At 37.4% G+C, this 14906-nt stretch overlaps 1 protein-coding gene across 1 annotated transcript in view; it reads right to left on the bottom strand.

The window, feature by feature from the left end:
* Positions 1-959, bottom strand: part of LOC144257169 (uncharacterized) — a 116519-nt gene extending 115560 nt beyond the window's left edge. Inside the window, exons 1-2 of the mRNA XM_077803129.1 lie at positions 908-959; positions 538-846 (exon numbers count right to left, since the gene is read on the bottom strand). Of these exons, the coding sequence (XP_077659255.1) occupies positions 538-846; positions 908-959 (361 nt within the window). The remainder of the gene's footprint in view (positions 1-537; positions 847-907) is intronic.
* Positions 960-14906: the final 13947 nt, after the last annotated feature.

Here is a 14906-nt window from a genome sequence, read left to right on the forward strand (position 1 = left end):
GGGATGAGCTAGGAGGCCAGCAGCCCTGGAGACTGCGCCCAAGAGACAGAGGCCTCGCTCTGCTGCGCCCGGGAGCTGGGGGCTCTGGGGCGCAGACCCCGCGGGTCCACCAATAGGGTCGGCCCGACCCCTCTCCTTGGGCGCCCAGGACCTCCAGGTTACGCCCCCGCTGCTGATTACTACAAGCAACATGCAGCCCTCTCCTCCCCCATCCCCCCAAATACCCCATCTCCGCTCCCCTCTGCCTGCCACCGTGACCCCGACCCCGACCCCACCGCGACGGCGCCCTCTCCAGGCCGCAGCGGAGGGCACGGGCCACGCCGCCAGCCCTGCTGGCAGCGGCAGCTCGCGGGCAGCGCAGCCCCCAGGGAGGACAGCAGCTGGGCCCAGCGCGGCCTGTCCCCAGGGGCAGCGGGCTCAGGGCCATGAGTGGGCAGCGCCTCAGCCCGGGAGCGAACAAAGCGGCCCCGGCGCGCCCGGCTGGCAGCACCGCCTCTCCGGGCGCGGGGGGCGGGGAGGCTGGCGGGGGGCACTCACCGGAGGGCCGGCGGGAGGGCGCGGGAGGGCGGGCCTGGCCCCGAGCCGGACTGCGACGGGCGCCTGCGGCGCGCGGGCGATGGGGAGGGGGCGGCGGGCGCGGCGTCAGCGGCGGGGCCCGGGAGCCCCGCTGCGGGGAACTCGGCCACGGGCCGGCTCGATTCTGGGGCCGCGAGGTGCGGGGAGGGTCCGCCGGGGCGGGCAGCGGCGCTAGGCAGCCAGGGCAGCGACGCTGCCGCCTTTCCCTTCTCCTGCCTTGGTCCTTGCTCCTTCGCGTCTTCCTTCTCGCACGGTCCCCGCCGCCGCCGCCTCAGCCTCGGCGCTCCTCGGGCCTCTCTTCTCCATTAAGGCCTTGCCAACCCGCAGGGACCATCCCGGAAAGTGAGGGGTTGTTGCCGTTTCCCGCAGCTGTTGGTGGCCATCTTTAATCCTCCTCCTCCTCCTCCCGCTTTCCCCACCTCCCGCTGGCAGGCTGACTGACTGACTCTGGATCCTCCTCTTTCCCCTCCTGCTCCTCCTACTGAGCCGGCGGCTGAAATTGCAGCCACTCGGCCTCTTCCCCCTCCTGCCTTTCCTTCCTCTTTCCTTACTTCCTTCCCTTCCCTCAGCTTCCCGCCTGCCTGCCCAGCACTTAGGCGATGCTTCGCCCCCTTTTGCAGGCGGCGGGCGCTGGAGTTTAGCCCCGGTTCTTCCCCGTCCCTCTCCCCTCCGCCTGCCTGACGCAAACAGCCCGTCACTCCCTTTCTCCCCGCACTGAGCTCCCCTCTCCCACCCCACCTCCCCTCTCCCTTGGTTCTCATCCCCCTGGGTTCCAGTTTCTCCGAAGACTGAGCTGAAAAAGGACAACTGGGTTCTCCCCGCTGCACCATACACCCATTTGCTGGATGCTTTCACACAGCAATGGAAAAACGCAAAACTGCGTTAATTTTACTCCAGCTAGAGTACAAAAGAACTGCCCACGCGAGCTATTTTACTACGTAGCTTTGAAACTCCTGCACGGTCTCCTCTGTGGCTCTGGGCCATTACCGAGTTGAAGAGCCCCGTTTCCGATGCTGCTTTCTGTCAATCACCTTGAGTCTGTCGCCTGAGATTTTAGGTTTTCCTTTCCCTTCCCGGAAAAGGCATTATTTATTACCTTCACGGTCCTAACAAACGTACTGAATAGACGGAATCAGCAGAGTTTGATAAACCTTGAATTGTTGAGCGACCATCAGTTTGCCCCTCCGTTGTTTCTTCCTATTCAACCCAGCAGATAATTTGGGTCACGTTTCAGTTTGGGCCCTGGGGACAAACTGAGTCAGCAGTTATGAGTGGATTCCCTCAAACAGCTTTGAGTGGGGAAGTGGTGGTGATACCAATGCTCTAGTAGCAAATTTGTTTTTCCTAGCGTTGCAATTTACAGCAGTTTCAGGATTTCCTCTAATAAAGATGAAGCAAGTTGTTTCCTTCTTAGCCAGTTTGCCTTTGGAATTGGACCCATTTGTAATGATTTACTCACGGATTACCGCGAGGTTCAAATACTGCTGACAAACGCAGGGACATTATGTGTGAGCACTTTAGGGGTCACAATCCCTGCTTCTGTGGGCCACCTGCTATCAAGAAAAAGCACCTTGCCCTTTGAGAAGAAGACACAGACTAAACGTTTCAAAGGTCATTCCCTTCAATAGGCCAAGTAGAGAAATGCCTTAAAATATATTTTTAGATTCTACTTAAAAATTGGGGGTTTTTTAAGTTTATATCTAAGATTTTGTAATTATAAAAATCCAGGTATTTCAAAGCTCTGAAAGAATATGCCAAAACAAATCTAAAATATGTATTTCATGAAAATACTAGTAGCCTTTGAGGTGGGAGCAGGATTCATGTTTTTCTCTAATCCTCACAAAGTAACCTGTAACCATTTAGGTTCAAGATTTAAGTTTCCATCTTTTAATACTAGTACTTCTGTTTGAAATTAACAATCTGCACCATTGTCTAAAACTCTTAAACCCAAATAAACTTATTGAGAGAGAATTGTATAATGCATTTTGAAATAAATTATTAAAAACCAAGTACCTATGTATGTGGGGGAGAGTTGTGCCCATATTTTGTTGTTCTTCTTCTTCTTTCCTTTTGACCTCTGGGTGTTTATTCTTTATTTAGGTTTTGTGTTTCACCAGACTGTCACCTAACAAAATTACCACAAGATTCTGACCCTTAAGTATTCATCACTATATATATGTTTGGAGAAAATGGAAAATATTGGATGACGTGAATGCATAGAGAGAGAAAAATCTGTGTACTTCTTTTAAATATTGAGACCACCATGCATTTTAAAAGAAAGATTTTGAATTAAACAGGCTTCAGGACTCTTGTAATTGAGATTTTGTTTATACTGAAGGAAGAACCCTGTTATAATTTAAAATTCATTAATATTTCAATTACAAATATTTTTCTGTTGAAAAAATACATTGCAATGAAGTTCATGGATACCTCAGTGTACAAATACAGCAATTTTCTTGATGTTTTACAAACAAAATCTCAAAAGGGGGTTTTCAATGATACACATAAAAATAAATGCAGCAAGCTCTTTTTCTTTTTTACTGAAGCCACATAAACCTAAGCACTATAATAATGGAGAGAATCCAGAGAATTCAAACCCTTCACATTTACTTTTTGTCAGCACTGTTTCAGATCTGTCATTAAACAGCCCTTACCTTCTTTAGCCTTTGTTGCCAGCTAAACCATAGTTTCTGTCATCTTAGATTTAAGTGCTAAAAAAAAAAAAAAAAAAATGGCCAGATCAGGTTCTCCTGCAACATGATTATTGTTTCATATGTATTCACTCTCAGATGAACTCAAGGTCCTTTATAAAACAAAGAATTGTGTTAAAGTGGGATAAACCCTTTGTGCAGAGGCCAGATAGAAGGAGATCTAGGCATGTGCAGCCAACTCCTCTGGGAATAGAGGAGCAAGCATGAAGGGCTATTTCTAAACAGTTCTGCACCAGGAGCCTGGTCCCAAACTTACAGTTCATGAATAAGGTGATTAATAACAAGAGAATATGCATGATAAACAAAACTGATATTTTCCTTTATATGACCGAAAACACTGTGAACATGCATTAGCAAAACATATCTTTAAATGAAATAAGGTAGGGATGAAAGATTCATGAAATATCTAAAAGTAAAAGGAAGAAAATTAAAAAATGACAGAGGAGTTTGGGAAAATTATTAGGTAAGTAATATGTATTGAAAATGTGCTATTTAAACAATTATTTTCTTTGCATTTCTTTTTAATACTAAAGAATTAATCTAAACATGGGCAGGTAGGATTATCTCAGAAATATACATAAATAAATTTTAAAATTGACAAGAACAGTGTGAAGTGATGCTAGAATGTAAAAATTATAAAGAATTTAAACTGAAACTGAGCATTTGAAAATTATGAATGTACTAAATTATATAATTATTATATTTAAAATACATTTCCATTTTCCCAGGCTATTAGCTACAACAATAGAATTACCATACTGTTTTTCCTTGTTCAAAAGAACCAGATGGAAGAGAAACTGGGCAAGCAAATGAAAGTCTCTGGGGATCATGGGAATTGAATGCTTATAAAAACCATATTCCAGACAAGAAGATAGTCGTAGGTAAACGGTCAGTTTTATTCTTATAATTTCCATTCTTTTAAAAAGATAATAATATTTCTGTTCAACCTCTTCCTCTGATGGACTATCTATAATATCAAGTGATAAATGGCAAGCCATATTTTTCTGTGCTGATCAAAATTTAGTATCATTCTTCACTCCTCAATTTAGAGAACTCCTTATAATTAACTGATGAGCTGTCCCCAAGACAGTGCCATTTAGAGTCATTACTGCACTCTAATTGGGGAGAAATGCTTTTAGAAAGTTTCAATTAGAGTCATTTTCTGTTATTCTTATAAATACATTCAGAGGAGGTACTGGAGCGTTTATTTTGTTTGGGGATTGTGTGGCTTGGTGTATTGTTTATGTTTACATTTAAGTAAATAATACAAGATAAAGCTTCTTCAAATTTCAGAGAAACAGGACCAAGGAAACTGATTAGTAACGATTTTTCGCTCTTGTTCATCATTATGATCAGGATTAGACTAGAGTAAGGGTTTTGAAAAGATTTCATAATAAATTGTATTTCTACAAAAAGTCATCAAAGCCTCTCTTGATTTTCAATTCATTCATATTTCTTTAAAGAGTTATGAAGAATTTAGACTTTTAAAATCAATATCTTTGTAAGTTAAATGTAGTACATGCAGCAGATTTATTTCACTAATTAAAAATTTTGTCAGAAAAAATTCAAATGGCTTCCTAAAAACCTTCTAATGCATATTGTGTAGCAATAGAATGAAACCTGTCTTACTGACTTTAGTCTGAAGTTCAAAAACTTCAGAGTTAAAATGGTTCATTTACAGGTGAAAAATACAAGCAAATAAAACTTTTAGCTGTACCATGTTAATTTAAAGATAATTTAAACTTTATTTTCAGAATTATTGTTTAGCATTGACCTTTCTTAGAAATAAAGCTAAGTAAAAAGTAAACACATTTTCTTGCCTATACAAAGAAAATTTGCAATAAAATGTAAAAAGCAAATTGATAGTTTAAGAAAGTTTCAGTTGACTAAAACATGTGCATACCATTTTAAAAATCTAAACCAGACCCTATACTATATTATTTATTTATGGGTCCAAAAATACAATGTTAACTTTCAAAAATTCTGTTATCTCATGGATTCAGTGGAAATTCTGAGTCCTGCTGTACTCAAGGATGAGAAACCTCAGTTACCTAAATAAAGTAAAATACTGCCATCTGCTGACCTGAATGAAACAATTACTTTTTAACATTGGTAAGTGGCAAGAAAAACATATTCAAGTCTTTCCATCATGCTAAAAATGTACTACACTGGGTAATATAAAATTAATCAGTCTTCTATATGGAAATTTAGGATTATAGATAAACTAGCATGTGATTATTACTGTAGCATTATTTGAAAACAACCCCAAAATTAAAATTGACACTATCAGTAATGTGAACATATTTAGTTAAAACCATATTAAGTTTTATGGCTAAAATCTAAATGAGGAAATAAAGTTTTAAATTGGGAATTTTGAATTTGGTAAAATTTTATGTAAATATTTTGTTTATAAGTGTATAGCTACACTAAAAATAAGAAAATTGAAAGTTTGAAGTTTGATTCCTTCTCCCTACAAATATTTGAGTGGCTGCCATGCCAGAAACCTTATTGCCTGCAGAAAATATATAAATAAGACCTAGTGTGTGTTCTTATGGAACTCACAATCTAATAAAAGAAGTAAACATAAATCAGAAAGCTAGTGTCCTAACAAATAAGAGGCACCTGCAGGTGTACTTCATTCTGTTTTAGTGATGAACAAAATTCATTACCAACACATATAAATTTAAAATCTAGTAACTATTTGCCCCGTCCTCAATTATTATAAATAATCCTTGGACTTTTCAAAGAACTGTATTTTAAACTTTCATCCTGAGTGTTGTTCTTTTCTGTTGCTTTGCTTAAAAACCTTGAAAGAAACATGCATAACGCTTCAATTTCTCTAACGCCCTGCATCAAATCTATTATCAAATACTATTAATTTTACTTGCTAAATATCTCTCCAATATGAAGATTTCTTTTCATCTACTCCAGGACTCTGGTCTCCCTTCCACAGCTGCAAATGACCTCTTATCTTGTCTACCCACATTCCTATGGATCCCATGCAATCCATTCTTTCCACTAACAAATTTTCCATGACTTTCAGGACCTGGCATAATTAGTCAACAACCAATCCTTCTAACATCAGCTCAAACCATGATTTCTTGCACTTTCTCTGCTGCTGTCACCCTGTCCTACTTTCAGTCCCTTCTCCTTGGCATGTTCCCTCTGCCACAGGCACCATCTAGGCCCTGTCCTCCATTCTTCACCTATTTTAAAGATGCCTTCACTGAATTACCTAAGTCACATATCCTACCATTAAATATTTCATAGAAGCACTCAATCTTCATAGTACTCATCATAGTTACAATTTTATAGTTTGGTATGTTATTATCTGATTCTGTAATTTAATGAGAACAATAATTATGCCAGTTTGAGCTTTTTATTATTCCAATTGGGATAACAATACTTTCCATTATAAAAGTCTCCTAATTCATAGTAGAAAATTTTGACAAGCAATTAAAACTATCATAACTTAATGAAGCATAGTAATTTAAGTCATGAATAAAATATGTTGGATTATTGATGATTCTAAACACAGACTACTTGTTGGAATACTAACATTTATTTTATCCTATGTCTTTTCTGTATGTTAAGACTGGAAAACATATTTATTTTCTTTATAATTTCCTACTGAGTCAGCTATCCTAATCACAATACTTGCTAATTGCAGGGCAGTCTTTCCTTGAGACAATATCATATGTGGGCAAGAACTGTGCATGAAGTTAAATAGTGACCTATTTTTTTCTGTATCTTCTCTATCATTGAAATGTTTTGTGCTTCCTCTTTTGTTCTTCCTTACACTCACTTGACCTTTCTTCCACCATTATGAGTCTTTAAAACTCAAGTTCCTCGTCTACTTCACTTTTTGAAACTTCCAGTGTTATGTTTTGGATGTGAAGTGTCACCCAAAATCTCACTTGTGAGACAATGCAAGAAAATTCTGAAAGAAATGATTAGGTTGTAAGAGTCTTAGTCCAATCAGTGATTTAATCCCCTGACAGAGATTAATTGAGTGGTATCGGAAGTGGTAGGGTGTGGCTGGAGGAGTTGAGAATTATGGTGTGGCTTTGGTTTATATATTTGAGTCTGGAGAGTGAAGTCTCCCTCTCTGCTTACTGATCATTATCACATGAGCTGCTTCCCTCTGCCACATTCTCTCACCATGATGTTCAGCCTCACCTTGAGCCCCCAAGAATGGAGCCAGCCTTCTAAGAACTAAGACCTCTGAAACCATTAGCCTTCAAATAAACTCTTCCTCCTCTATAATTATGCTGGTCCCATCCTTTAGTCACAGCAGCATAAAAGTTAACTAAAACATCCAGGCAATGGAAGTAGAAGGACACAATAGCAAATAAAACAAACAAAATTATAACCCACAGATCTTTATTTTTAAAATATCTCAGTTGCTTGGGTTTCTGTGTAGAATCAGTCATCAATAAAGTTCTATTTTCTTGCCTTGTCAAGAAATTAAATCATTCTGAATTCAAGTTGAGTTTACGCAAAATCAATTATATTTCACATACAATACCAAACGCTCATTTTTCTTTCAGTAAATCCAAATTTAATTTAATGAACTACTGTGATGGTTAATTTTATATGTCAATTTGACTGAACCAGAGGGTACCCAGATATTTGGTTAAACATTATTCTGGTGTGTCTATGAAATTGACATTTGAATCAGTGTACTGAGTAAAGCAGATTGCACTCCACAATATAGATGGGCCTCATCCAGTCTATCAAAGGTTCAAACAGGGCAAGAGAGAGAGAGAGAGAGAGAGAGAGAGAGAGAGAGAGAGAGAGAGAGAGAGGGAGAGAGAGAGAGAAGTTAGAGAGAATTTGCTCTCTTTACTTATTTTTGTTTTGAGACATCAGTCTTCTGCTTTCAGACTTGAACTGGAACTGGAACTGTACCAGTCTCTAGTTTACCAACTGCATATCTTTGGACTTCTCAGTTTCCATACCCACCTAAGACACATCCTTATAGCAATCAATCAATCAGTCTCTCTCTTCTTTATGATCCTCTTGAGAACCCAAATTAATCAATGTACCGTGACATGTCAGGTTGCCTTTAGCAGAGCATGGTGGTATACTTTTGTAATCTCAGCTGCATTTGAGGCTGAAGCAGGAAGATCACAAGTTCAAGGTCTGCCTGGGCAACTTAGTGAGACCTGGTCTCAAAATTAAAAAAAAAAAAAAATTTTAAAGATCTGGGATATGGGCTGAGATTGTGGCTCAGCAGTAGAGCGCTCGCCTAGCATGGGTGGGACCTGAGTTCAATCATCAGCACCACATAAAAATAAAGGCATTGTGTTGTGTCCATCTACACCTAAAAAAATAAATATTAAAAATAAAATAAAATAAAATAAATTTAATTTTAAAAAAAAGATCTGGGGTATAACTCAGTGGTGAAACACTTGCATAGAATGAACAAGGTCTGTGTTCAATCTCCAGCACTGAAAAGACAGAGAAAGTGGGGAGGGAGAGATATCTTGACTAAAATTACATGGATTTTGCACCATTTAAACATAGCTATGATTATTTATTTGGTTTTAAATTCTAAGCAATGAATTTGTAAAATAAGAATGAATGTGTATATACATACACACACACACATACACACAATCTTTGGTCCTTTAAACATTTCCATGTCTCTTCCTTATTCAAATGTCAGGCAGAGGATCTCCCAATCTCTATTATTTTTTTCTTCTGAATTTTTCAAATAAGTGGTCTATTTATACTCTATTTCTTCATTCATACTTCTAATATTACTTGTTACTGGCTTCCTAATTCACCTCTTTGTTGCAACTCTTACCAAAGTCTCTGATGATCTCCTAATGCTACATAAAATAATTTCCTTCCCATGCCAGAGGTTCTCTATCCTAATTTTGACCATGCTGATTTTTCCTTATCCTCATACTCTCTCGTTCCTTGGTTTATATGATATTCTTCTTCCTGGTTTCTCTCAAATTATCTGCTTATGCTTCCTGCCTCCTTTACCAAATGTTTCCTCTGCCTGATCCTTAGTTATTGCTCTCTAAGGTGATACCATACCAGAATTCTACTGCTCTTTTTAGTAATTGTAATCAAGTCCATTCTATACACTGATTACATAAATCAATGTCTGCAAAACAGGACTTTGTTCATACTTTCTACCTCATACCCAAGGGCCTGATAGGTACTTCACACTCAACTCTTTACAAGTGAAACCTTTTTCCCCTAAACTTATTCTTACTCTGGTCTCCTCTAAGTTTTATTGGTCTTCATTTAACCTGTCTTGTGAATGAAAATGCCAGCATAAATGGGGCAGGGTCTGTCACATTTGGAGGGTATGGTAAATTGTTGATTACTCACAAATATTTGCTGCCATTCCTAGAAGACAATTGTACTTCTTTGCTTTACTGACAACAGACTTTAGCACATAATTTGTTCTCATAAATAAAATACAAGTGTAAATGCCTGTGTCACTTCCCAGCAGATACTTAGGAGCTAGAAAATAGTCTGCTCTTCTCTTTCCTCCCTATGCTACATTAACCAGCAATATTCTAGATGCTCCATGAGATGAGGAAGAATGTGATGTATAACTACAGCCAAATTGCAAAGAAGTAGTAGCATTATCAAACACAAAGCTTTGAAACTATAATAACTGAAATTTTAGGTACTTTTGTTAACAAAACACATCCTGGCTTATACTGACTAATCTGGAGCTGGCAGTTTTAGCCATTGTATATCTATCCACATGATCATAATATGTATAGGTGAATAGAAATACATTCTCAGATACACAAGGTTATCATACAACCTATTCATCATTTTTTAAACACCTTAAATATTACCCCCCAAAAAGTAAAATATGGAGCAAAATTAAGAGCTTATGGAAACCAAGGGCTTGAAATGACTAACAGAAAGCACTAAAATTTGGTAAAAGGTAGACATTGGGATAATGATTGCAAGTCTGCTTACAAACTGAATGCAAACATCATTAGTAATTCTTATAAGGAAAGAGATATATTAAAACAATAAAAAAGAGAAAAAGTGTATAAATTCATTGGATCAAATGGAGAGAAGTCAAAATATACCATTTTACTCCGCACTCTGAATATTACAGAAGAAGAGGTTAAGTAATTATGTTACGGTTTTTAAGATAATTCAACAGAGGGCAAAATAAAGATGTTTTAAAATGTTCATCTCTCTACTTGAAACTGACCAATAATGAAAAATAATTGAAAAAGAATGCAGGATAAACACACAAACATGAGTTAAATTTCATTTTCAATGAAACAAGGAAATGATACCCCAAATTACAAAATAGGAAGTAGATTTACCAAGCAATGAAGTGAAATGAAGCTGATTACTGAGAACCAAAACATGTCTTCTCTAATCTTGAGCAGAACACAGATTTCTCTCAAAGGAAAAGGTGCGATCCAGAAAGTCTGTGATTACAGTAGCGATCAGAGCCTCAAGTGGCCTCAGAAGTGGAATGCCTAGTTTGAAGGGAAAGAAAAATCAAAGAAGAAATTAGGCTGGTATGCTAGCTGTATAGCCTTCAGTTCATTCTCTAAACAAGGAGACTGCCGGTAGTCAGAGTGAGGAAGGGGAGAGATGAGACAGCAATCTCCTCTCACGCCCCACCCCAAAACAGTTTTGTCAATAACTTCTTAACAAGTTCTGAAAAAAGAGGAAGGAATAGTAAATAATTTGCATTTCCATCTTCTGTGGTAGAGACAGGCAAGGACGGGTAAGAAATCTGCAATTTCTGCCCACTACAAAAAAAATAAAAAGAAAAATTAGACGGAATATACAATTAAAAATGTAGAAAGGGAAAAAGAACACACATAAACTGCAAAAAGAGAGCCTATTGTAAAAGATAATAAATGTTTCCTCATAGTCTATATAGTAGGTTGGACAATGTCTCTTGCAAACCTGAATTTATCTGGAATCTCAGAATATGAATTTATTAGGAAATAAGTCTTTGAAGTGCCAGTAGTAAGATGAGGTCTTATCAAACTCAGATGGGCCCTATACAATAACTAGTATTCTTATAAAAAGAAGAGAAGACATACATAGACCCAGAGAAGGAAAGGCCATGCGACAGTGGAGGCATAGATTAGAGTGATAATATACATACAAACCGAAGAACAACAAGGGTTTTTGAGAACTTGTAGGGGGTAGGAAGAGGCAAGGGATGATTTTTCCTTCGACCCTTCAGTGAGGGCATGGCCCTGTAGATACCTTGATTTTAGGCTTTCAGCCTCCAGAACTGTGAGTTAATCCATTTCTGTTGTTTTAAGCTATGCAGCAAGTTTTAGCATCCCTAAGAAACTGGTAGTCTTCAAGAAGTTGTATAGTCTGTGACTACGGTGACACTCTAGGGTGGCATTCCATGATCCCCAACTTGTATGTTCATACCCTTATGTGAACTCTTGTCTTTGTGTGTAGGTAGTACGTGTGATTTGTATCTAACCAATAATATACAGCAACTAGAATAGGGTGTATATGATTTCGTGCCTGTGACTATACTACATAAGAGTGTAATACGTCTTTCTAGGAGATTCTTCTTTGCTGACCTTGAAGAAGCAAGCTACCATGTTGCCAGATGCCATATGGAGAGGGCCATAGGGAAAGGAGCTGAGGGTGACCTTTGACCAATAGGCAGCAGGCAACTGAGACTGATGTTTGGCAGACTGCAAAGAACTGAATTCTGCCAGTCGTCAGGTTAAATTTGGAAACAGATACTTCCCCAGTTGAATCTCATGTGAGTCTACAATCCCACCTAACACCTGTTTGCTGCCTTGTAAGACTCTACAAGTAGAGGACCTAGGTGAGTGATCCTTAACTCCTGACAGAGAAATTCTGAGATAACAAAGGCTTGTTGTCTTAAGCCACTAAGTTAGAGCTAAGATTATTATGGAACAATAGATAACAAATATGATGTCCTTTCTATAAATAGAACTCTGAAAATAAAGTCAAGAGTTCAATAAAATTTAAGACGCTAGAGAGGGAAATATGAGGATAGACGAACTTAGAATATGAATGGAACAGTTAAAAGCTTGTTAGGAAAATAAAATAAAGCCAAGAACACATGACTGAATATACAGTCTAAAGAAATACAATGTAACATAAAAAATGTAATGATATATAAAATAATAAGATTTGATATGAGAAAAAAAGAAAATGCTATATAGACATATGGAATAAAACATATTTGAGGAAGAGACAGAAGTTGAGAAAGAAAATAGAATAAATGAAATTAGATAAATAGTAAAAAGATGAATTAGATGATACTTTCTGGGAGTGAAGGCCATATTTGCAGCTTGAAAAAGTTCACTTTGTATAAGGGGAAAACTGACAGAGAATGACATATAGTGAAATGTATTCTGGTGCAATTGAATTTTAAGAATAAACACAGAATTTTATGGACAGAAAAATGAGTACTCTTCAAGATGAAAAAAAAGGAGAAAAAATGAAGCTTTTATTCCTAACCAAGTAGTTATCCTTCAACTATAAAAGCAAAGACATTTAGTCTCAAGAGTACAAAACCTCAGGCGATACATTGCCCATAAGCCCTTCTTGAAAAAAAAAAAATGTTAATGGAATTTGGTCAACTAAGAAATGTATAGAAATGTAAAACTCAAGAATGAAGAAACTGTGGCAGTAGGACTGACATTAGCATAATCTCTTTATAAAGTCACAATGAAAAAATGTTAGACATTTTGATTACAAAATAAAATGTGAAAGCTGGCCCGGGCTTATAGCTCTGTGGCAGAACATGGACGCAGCATACAAGAGGCCCTGGGCTTGACAACCAGCACTGCAAAACCACAAAACAAAACAAAACAAAACCCAAAAAGTGAGTTCTATTAATCTTGATATTGTAATGTTAATAATGTAATATAAATCTGGGAAAGGTTGTTGGAAAAAACTATTAAGTGTATAAACCGCCTCATCTTTCATAACATAGATGCCATGTAAATTTACACATAACAGTTTTAAAAATTCATGAATCTGATAGCCAGGTATGGAGGCACATGCCTTTATTCCCAGTTATTAAGGAGGCTGAAACAAGAGGATTGCAAGTTGGAGGCCAGTTTGGGCAATGTAGCAAGACTCTGTCTTAAAATATAATTTTTAAGAAGGGCTGGGGTGTAGCTTAGGAGTAGACTATTTGTCTTAACATGTGCAAGGTTCTGTAAAAATGGCCAGTAAAATAAAGTCATGTATCTAGCTTTTTAAGATTTATTTTAACTCTATAGAAATTTCAACTTAGAAGATTATCTTTTGTAATAAAGAAACATTTACTTTGAGTAAATTCTTTCAGCTCTAGTTTTTTCTTTCATTAAATTAAATTTTAAGCAAACAATTTGTCAAAAGAATGAAAATAAGATATAAATCCTTCAATCCCTATTTTATAAGATTTTATTTGCAAAATTGGATATAGAGAAGTGAAATTATGCAAGCCAAAGTTAGTCAGGATTATTTTAGTGCAAGCGGATTTGGGATAGATAGTGCATGTCTCCTTTTGTATTTCTGTGCATTGTTTAGACTATTTATAATGATAAATATGTATCATTTCCATGAAATTGTTTTTTCTCACAAATAAATATTAAATTATAGAATTAAAATATAACTATATATTTAATTATGTTTAATTAATACAATTAAAAGTATAATAGACACGCCTAATGAAGAATTAAGATAAAACAAATAAATTATTGTGTAAATGTGTCTACATACAAAATTTATTTAAGTATTGTTTACAAAGAAATATACATAGAACAAAATGATAACTAATTACATTAAAAAGGCACAGAAATGCTAGGCAAAAGTAAATAAAGAGAAAATAACTATAAGAAGTGAATGGATTTAAGGGAAAAACCCACATTAAACAAGTTTTTTGAGAAATAAAAGAAATAATTGACAATGAAAACATCAATTAATGAATGTACATATGCATTATAGCATATTAAGCAAAGCTGTTTGAATAATAAAAGAAATTGGCAGAATTGAAAATGAGAAAATTTAATTCAGTGTGGGGAAAAATGAACAAGCAAAAAACTCAAACAAAAAATATAATTTTTAGTTCCCAAGAAGATCTATAAATTTATAAGATTTGATTATAATTAGGTGAAAAAGAATTTATGATAATTTCCAAAATGTAAGTAGGCCATCTTTTCTGATTATAATGTAATAAAGTCAGATTTAAAAATTAACTAAAAAGGGACAAGGAAGAGGAGGAAGGGAGAATCTAATGCCTTGGCAGTAATATTTTGCTAAACAATTACTCTTTAAAGAGGAATGGGCCAGGTGCAGTGGTGTATTCCTATAATCTCAGCAACTTGGGTGACTGAGGCAGGAGGATCTCAAGTTTGAGGCCAGCCTCTGCAACTTAGGGACACCCTGTCTCGGAAAAAAAAAAAAAAGGAAAAGGAAATGAAATTTGCACTTATACACTATTTAGATTTGACAACAATAGTACTACTTATCAAAATATGTGTTGGGTCCAAAGCTGTTCTCAGAGAAAGATACCTAGTGTTTGTTATCTGGAATAACCCCCAAAAGTTCATGTGTTGCGTTGGCCCCAATGCAGAAGCACAGCTTTTGAGAAGTGATTGAATCATGAGG

The sequence above is a fragment of the Urocitellus parryii genome, chromosome 10 (assembly GCF_045843805.1).
Source record: "Urocitellus parryii isolate mUroPar1 chromosome 10, mUroPar1.hap1, whole genome shotgun sequence".
In the NCBI taxonomy this organism is placed as follows: Eukaryota; Metazoa; Chordata; class Mammalia; order Rodentia; family Sciuridae; genus Urocitellus; species Urocitellus parryii.